An 8644-nucleotide genomic window follows, 5' to 3' on the forward strand; every position below is an offset into this window, starting at 1 on the left:
ACGATTGGAAAATGTGGCTAAAATCATCAAAATACCGAATATCGCGGGGTACTGTTATATGGGAGGTATACGTTATCATTAACCTATATAGAGAATTCTCTGTCGGGGGGTAAAGTGCTTACAAAGAACCCCTTGTGTACAAAGAACCCCTTGTGACCATTCCGTTGAAAAATATGGCTAAAAACATCAAAATACCGAATATCGGGGGTACCGTTATATGAAGGCTATACAATATCGTGGATCTATAGAGAACTCCTTGTGTGGATTTTCAGACAATTCCGATGAAAAATGTGGGTCAAATCATAAAACACCGAATATCGGGAGGTACCGTTATATGAGGGATATACGATATCGTGGACCTGTATAGACAATTCTCTCTCAGGGGGTGAAGTACTCTCAAGGAACTATTTGTGTTGATTTTAAGACAATTCCATTGAAAAGCGTGGCGTGGTACCGAATATCGGGGGTTACAGTTATATGGGGGATATACGATATCGTGGACCCATATAGAAAATTCTTTTTGAGGAGGTAAAATGCCCACAAGGGACTCCTTTTGTGGAATTTCAGAGAATTCCATTGAAAAATGTGGGTAAAATCATCAAAATACCGAATATCGGGGGTACCGTTACATGGGGGCTATACGATTTTGTGAACCTTTATAGATAATTCTCTGCCGAGCTATAAAGTACCCACAAGGAACTCTTTGTGTGGATTTTCAGACAATTCCGTTGAAAAATGTGGGTAAAATCATCAAAATACCAAATATCGGGGGTACCGTTATATGGGGGCTATACGATATTGTGGACCTATATAGATAATTCTCTGCAGAGGTATAAAGTACCCACAAGGAACTCCTTGTGTGGATTTTCAGACAATTCCGTTGAAAAATGTGGGTAAAATCATCAAAATACCGAATATCGGGGGTACCGTTATATGGGGGCTATACGATATTGTGGACCGCTATAGCCCATCTTCGAACTTGACCTGCCTGCAGACAAAAGAGAGATCTGTGCAAAATTTTAGCTTTTTGATTTTATATAGCCTCCACTTTACTATATTACTTATTAAGTTTGTCATTCCGTTTAGGTCCACGTTTAGGTATAGCCTCCATATAACTTTTCCCCCCTATATTCGGTATTTTGATGATTTTATTAAGTTTATTCGCCGGAATTGTTTCAAATTTCGTATTTGAAGTTCCTAACTTGTGCTACAGCCTGTGACAGAAAATTGCTTATGCCTGTCCAGGACTTCGTAATCTACACATCTTAAAAACCAAAAAAAAATGCTCCCCATATAAATAAGAAAAGCAAATGATTCTACATTTAATTATTGCAATTAAAAAAACCAAATGCAGACATTTTGACCACATTTGCGGCAAATTGAATTAATCTAAATTGAAGAACACAAATCAAACCAAAAAAAAAAAAAAACAGTTCCATGGCCTGTTAATAAAATTCGGCTGTTGAACAATAACAATCACCATTTATCATTAGACGAGCATCATCATTTAATTTATTTCGGCAAACTAATTAAACCCGTCTGACAAATACAAATGTTTTTGTTGGCTTTTTTTATGTGACATATTCAAACAAAGGATAAAAGTCAGTCCGACGAAAAAAAAAAACCAAATTAAGAATAGAGGAGATGGTACAGGATGTAGAACAACTCTTATGTTGTCCTTTCGCCTCACAAGTAAATGAGCTTAATTAACCTATTCGCCTTGGCAAGAGTTAGACAATTTCTCAAGACTTGTTCAAATATTCGAGAACAACAACAGTATCAGCAAAAAAAAAAATCGGGGAAGAAAACAATGCCTTTGTTCTCCTCGTATGAGTTTATATCGTTTCGACAATATGTTGGTGAGATAATGATTTAACGCAATGTCCGTTGCCAGCAACAGCTTCTCAAAAAAAAGAGAACATACAACATATGGCCACAAGTATCCAGCAACGACCCCTTTTTAGGTAAACAATGAATTATCTTCCCTTTGGGTTTCCTACCTAGCGTTCGTTCGGAAAATATTTAATAGAATACGAAAAATGGGGACAAATGGGATAGAGAGGAAAAACTAAAAGAATAACAAATCTGTAACCTTAAGAAACACACACATACATAAATACAGCTATCCGTATGTATGTAATGGCCTGTTTGCCATTATTAATCAATGACCCAACTGTAACCGAGATGTCAGAAAGGATGTTAAAAACATTTTTCTTCTTCGAAAAGTTCAAGGATTTTTGTGTTGATTTATATATGTTTGTAGAGATGTTTGTATTTCTTTTCTATTGTATGTTTTCTTTTTTCTAAGATTCTTCATTTTCCTGAGTCCTTAATGAGCAGAAGAAAAGCTAATTTAAAGTAAAATAAAATTGGGCTACTCTTAGTTTGGTTTAAATTAGCTCAGTTGATACCACATTAGTTTAGACAAATGAGATGAGTTTGAGGTTTTATTTGGAAAATGAATTGGGGAAATATCATTGCGTTTCTCGATTTTCTTTTTATAGCCCTCAGTCAAAAGGCTACAGAGGGTATATAAAACGGCTTAAGACGGCATATATATAATAACGGCTTAAGACCATAGCTCTCTTTGTACCAAATGCGTTTCAGGACATTTGGAGTCGATCTAGCGATGTCCGTCCGTCCGTCTGACTGGCTGGCTGGTGCGCACGTTAACTCTCGAAGAAGTATTCGATTTGGTCCACACTTAGCACTCCGTAATATTATTATCAAACTTAGATCCGAGTTCAGATATGGACAATATCTGTAACTTCCTTCTGGCACCTACGCCAAAAAAGACCGAAATTTGAAAATATAATACAAGATCGGCTGTGAGATTTTGACTCTTTTTGGGGACGTACTAGAGGTAATATTCAAAATTGTGAATATCCAACCATACATGAAGATTCCATTCATTCTCAATATTTCTATGAACAAAAGATCTGTTATAAAGATGGTAGAGATCGGAAAATTTCTTCTGGTAACTCCCCCCAAAGGTTCAAAGTTTTGAATGAACAAAACGATTATAAAATTCGAAATAAGCATCCGATTCTTTTCATATTTTACATATCCCATTATTTTTATAAACAAAAAAATCTGCCGTGAAGTTGGAATATATCGATCTACTCCTTCTGGTACACCCCCACAAAGGGTAAAATTTTTGAATACCCATGAAGACGAAATTAACATCTGATTTCATTCAGATTTGGCACATCTCAATATTACCATCAACACAACAGCTGTTATAAAGGTGGTAGAGATCGGACCATTTTTTCGGGTACCTTTCTCAAATAGGGCTCAAGATTTTGAAAAATAAAACGCTCAACGAAATCGAAATCGAAATGGGCATCCAACTCTCTTAAAATTTTACATATATTAACAATTTTGCTAACATAAGAACGGCTATGAAGATGATATATAGGGTGCGAAGAAAAAACTGCAACCATCTACAGACTGCTGTCCTTTCTAAGCCACTCGTCCGCCAGCTCTTAAAATTATTCCAGTGACAGCTCATTATATTGTTTACAAGTGTACAAAAGCATTTTGGTGAGAATTTCCCGGAAAAAAAGTTATTCGTGATGGAATTCAAGCGTGATAGTGTGAAAAGCCACAAGCGGCTATCGTTAGAGCACTCCAGCATTTCAATGTGAATAAATCGTTTGTGTCTCGTATCATCGCTCGTAACCGTGATACTGGTATAGTAACCCGACGTCAAGGAAGTGGACGGAAGAAAACAGCAACATCAGCAGAAATGGTTCGAAAAGTAAAGATGCGACTTGATGGAAACCCGTGTCACAGTGGCGGAAAAATGGTGCGTGAGCTGAACATATCGCAATATTCCATTCGGCAAATATTGAAAAATTGGCTAGGGGTAACGCCAATGAAATTACAAAAAGTGCAAGAACAGAAAGAAAATAGACTCAAAAGAGCTAAAGAGTTTCTTCGCTTGGCCGAAAGTGGCGAACTGCCGAATTTGGTTGTCTCTGATGAGAAAACATACGTTGTCTAGCAGTTTGTAAACCAACAAACAAAATGATCGTGTTTACTTGCCAAAGAGGTCAGCTGAAAATTTGCACCTTCGGTTGGCCATCAGAACTCAAGCGCCGGCCATGGTGATGGTGTGTTATGGGCCGCCATAATAACTGATGATCGCTCTCTGCTCGTATTAATCGACCGTGGAATCAGAATAAATGCCGAATATTATCGCGAAAATATTTTAGAGATTGTATTAAAGCCGTGGGCACTCAAACATTTTGGTCGCAGACATTGGACATTCCAACAGGACTCAGCACCATCACACTCAGCACGCGCCACCCAGGAATGGTTACGAAATGGGGTTCCTCGCTTCATTTCTAGCACACAATGGTCACCAAAATCTCCGGATATCAATCCGCAGGACTATTGTATCCGGAGTATTTTGGAAAGCAAGGTTGCTACTAAAAAATACTAAAGTGGCGATCACCTCAAGCAACATTCGGGCAGCGTGTGATGGTTTCATTGGCGGTTTTTAAGGCCATAATTCGTGCCAAAGGTGACCAATTCAAACAAATCTAATCTTATTCTAAAATTTAATGCTATTTCTGACATTTTTTGCTTTCATTCAATGAAATTTAAAAAAAATTAAAAATTATGTTTTTTTTTTCATACACAGAAATAGAAAGTATAATCCGATCTTGAGCTAACTTTGCAAATTCTATAATTTGCATCAATGCTGGGTCAGGTGCGAAAATGGACAATATCGGCCCACTCTATAAATACTTCCCCCAGAAGGGTCAAAATTTTGAACAATTAGAACTCTTATGAAAATGTTATGCAAGAGTCCGATTGTCTTCTAATTGCACACAGCACAATATTTTTATTAACCCAAGGTCTGGTGTAAAGATGGAATATACCTGGTACCTCCCTCACAAAGAGCCAGCATTTTTAATATCCAAAACGATCATAAAATCCGAAATAAGCATTAGGTTCTCTTCATATTTCACACATCCCACTAGTTCTACTAATACAAGATCGGCTGTGAGATGTTTACCCATTTTGGGGAAGGTACTAGAGGTAATGGACCGATATATCTCATGGTCCATTACCTCTGGTACTTCCCCCACAAAGAGTCAACATTTAGAGTATGCAACTGAACATTTTTTGCTAGTTTTTTTTAGAAAAAGCAATTGCCTGAGAGTAATATTATTGGAAACTCTTTTTCCTGAAAATTATTCATGGTTCGTCTACGCATAGTTCATGCAGATATTTTACAGATCTTCTGTATATAGATCTATAATCTGGCCTTCTGTATACATCAGTGTTTAAATTTCCAAATTTCCCATTAAGCATATTTCAAAACAAGTAAGCAAAGGCTACAGTCGAGCGGGGCCGACCGTTGAATACCCTACAACACTATAATAAACGATACTGTTTATATAGGCGAGATACTCGAAAGAATTCCACAAGATATTGTGACAAATAATAAAAGAAAACTACCAGGTTTCATTCTCTAATTTTCGAATAATAGCAACTTAAACTAATTTGCTCATTTCCAATTTATTGGAAGATGTTACACGTAAATGGTCTTCCTAGATCTGGAACCAATATTTCCCAAAAACCTATAATCTCTCAGAAGTGCAAAAGATTAAAATTTATTATTGGTTTTTCACTGAAACGCTTCTATATGAGATACAGACATTTGACTATATTCTTCCACGAAATCAGCGTTAACGAAATAGTCGGAAGTGCGTCTTTCCTGTATTTGTGAATTCTCCAAAGAGTCACTGGAATGGACATTTTCATATTTTGTCTACAAAAGTTGGCAAACTATTTCGCACATTGGATATTTTTGGATGGCCATCCAAAACTGCTTGGCTTTTGCAATGTCCGGTAACCCCCATTCAAATGTTCGTGGGGATCGGGCGATAATTACGACCTGCTGACAAATTTTGCAGTTTTTTGGTCCATTTCAACCCCTAAATATATGGCAATCATCTCCAAAAAGAGTAGGCTTCTATTCTGACCCTCATCTTATACCCATGCAAAATTTCATAAGGATCGGGCCATAAATGCGATCTGTATATGATATCCTGAAATCCTAACTACTTAGTTTTGTTAGCTGTAGAAATATTACCAAATGTTTAATTCAAAATGAAAATATCCCAAAAATATGACAAAATTGAAAAAATATAAGAAAATGTTACAAAATCAATATTTTCATCTTTAGAGAGATATTTTTATGCGATTTTTTAGACGTTTTTTCTTTCCTGCCAAGAGGCCATTCTGAATTAATGAGAACTGTCGAAATCAGTTCAGCCGTTCTCGACATATTAAAGGTCTTTCAAGCATATCTTCTTTGATAGACATATATATCGCACATATTTTGCTATATATCCGATTTGTTGGATGTTAACATCAATGTAAAGGTCAGAAGTAACCTTGTCATGGCTTAGTGATTTCGCCGGGATTTAAAATATTCGCGGATTAATGAAAAATGTTGAATTTTTTAACACAAATGTTAAATTTTTTGTTTACCCGCTAAATATTATCCGATGACCACCGTAATTGGTAGGCTTTGTCTCCGCCCTAAACTCTAGGTACATACGAAATTCCGCGTCGATTGGTCTATAATTGCGACCTGTATAGCTACTCCAAAATCCGATATTTTTTTAGTATTTAGTCCATTTCAACCCCTAAACATTTGGCTATCATCTCCAAAAGAAATAGGCTTCTATTCTGACCCTAACCCTACCTCCATTTTAAATTTCGTGAAGATCGGACCATAATTGCGACCTGTAGAGTGATTACAAATTAACATGGACAGACGGACGGACGGACGCATATAGCTAGATCGACTCAGCTCGGCGAGCTAGGAAGATCCATATATACTAATATTTCGTGGTGTTACATAATTTTTGGCCCAATCAAACTTATAATACCCCCAACACATAGTGTTGTAGGGTATAAAAAAATTGACACAGTATTCTGAGTGGCGTATACGTTATGAATCCTTAAATGGCATAAAATGTTGCGTATACGCATAGACGTACAATTACATTTAAAAACCCATTAACTTTTGTGCTCACCCTGATCCCTTTCCATTATTTTTTTCTCTCTTTAATGCCATGGCAAGATATTTTTAGAAAAGAATTCAATGTCACGTGTTAATAAAATGAATTTAGCCGCTTATTTGATAAGACGCTTATTTGTCGAATTTTCGCATAAAACATGAGATTCTAACCCAAGATTAGGTTACACAGCCACCCGTGAAATAAAGATATTTTCTTCGTTTCCCACTTACCTCTTGTCCATAGCCGTTATCCATTCCATAGCCATGTTGACGTTTTCGTTTCGATCCTTGCACCAACACGAAAGAATTTTTCCAAAGTTTTCTTGGTATTGCTCCCGGTCTAAAGGCTCGAGAGCAAATCACAAAGCATTAACACGTAGCAAAAGCGACAATAGACGATGAAACGTTTCTTTCCTTGGAATCGGACACTTTTATTGATTTTCGCAGGTTTTGTTTGTTTCTCTCACCTTCGTTGGCAAATGACGTAAAATTTAATGAGAATTGCCAAAAATGAAACAACGCAAAACAAAGAAAGGAATTTCCTGGAAGGGGGAGGTGGTGTTTAGATTTTTTCCCTTCTTTTTTTTTGGAGCACAAAGGATAATAACTTGTATTGTTTTTTTACTCTTGCCGCGGGCACGTTTTACACCTTCTTTGTAATTCTTTTTCTTATTTTTAGCTTAACTTTGTGGTATCTTGAGAATTTGCTTTGAAAGACTGCTATGTTTTTTCCACCTATTAGCAGGGGAAAAATGCTGCTGCTTTAATTCTTCAAATCTTTAAATGGTTTTGGTATTTTGGCACAGCTGTCACATACACTTTGGGTCATTAGCAGATACCAAGAAACAGAAAAACAGTAACGGAAATTGCTCAAGCAGGGGTGGCAGATAAAGTTCGTTTAGGCAACGATTTGCTTAAATCCCGTTTTCCTCGATTTACACGAATGCTTTTAAAGAGGAGCTCAGTCGCCCCTTTTTTTCTGGCACTAATTTAACTTCACAAATCCGAACAAATTTCTCATTCTGACAATGAACATATTTTTGTCGTCGTTGTTGTTTTTCAAAATTGTTGCTTTGTTTTCTTTCGATTCAAAACTTTTAAATTTCCGTTGCAGCCGTTGATTTTTAGTATTATTTTTGTTGTTGTTGTTTTTGAGTTTAATGTTTTATGTGTGTATTTGTTGTTATTGTCTACTGGCAAGTGTGTCTATAGGTAAATTGTGTCCTGTTGGATGTGTGTGTGTCCGTGTTGAGGGGTATTCTGTATCCCTGTATGTGTATTTGTGTGTGTGTGTGTGTTTATGTTAATATACTCTCACAGGCGTACATCTGTTTGCCAACATCAACATCCTGTTCACATTTCATGTAACATCATCAGGCTTATCGTCATCAACATCACCATCGTCATCATAGTCGTCGTGGTCGTCGTCGTTGTTGTTGTTGTTGTTGGGCGGGTAGCCTTAGCTGAAGTGGAACACAGGAAACATGTGTTTCAACCTAAAAATAAAAACGTAAAAATGTACAACAACCAGAAGTTATAGTTATTGTTGTTTTTGTAAAGTTTTTTTTTTTTTTTTTGATAATTATGACAGTGGTTACA

General features: G+C 36.6%; 1 protein-coding gene across 1 annotated transcript in view; it reads right to left on the reverse strand.

Moving 5' to 3' along the window:
• The window catches only part of LOC101899941 (rap guanine nucleotide exchange factor 4), a 310188-nt gene extending 302017 nt beyond the window's left edge, over positions 1-8171 (reverse strand). The window contains exon 1 of the mRNA XM_005190427.4: positions 7277-8171. Coding sequence (XP_005190484.1) covers positions 7277-7311 — 35 coding nt within the window. The 5' untranslated portion in view covers positions 7312-8171. The remainder of the gene's footprint in view (positions 1-7276) is intronic.
• Between the last annotated feature and the right edge of the window lie 473 nt (positions 8172-8644).

This window comes from Musca domestica, unplaced genomic scaffold, assembly GCF_030504385.1.
Source record: "Musca domestica strain aabys unplaced genomic scaffold, Musca_domestica.polishedcontigs.V.1.1 35, whole genome shotgun sequence".
NCBI lineage: Eukaryota > Metazoa > Arthropoda > Insecta > Diptera > Muscidae > Musca > Musca domestica.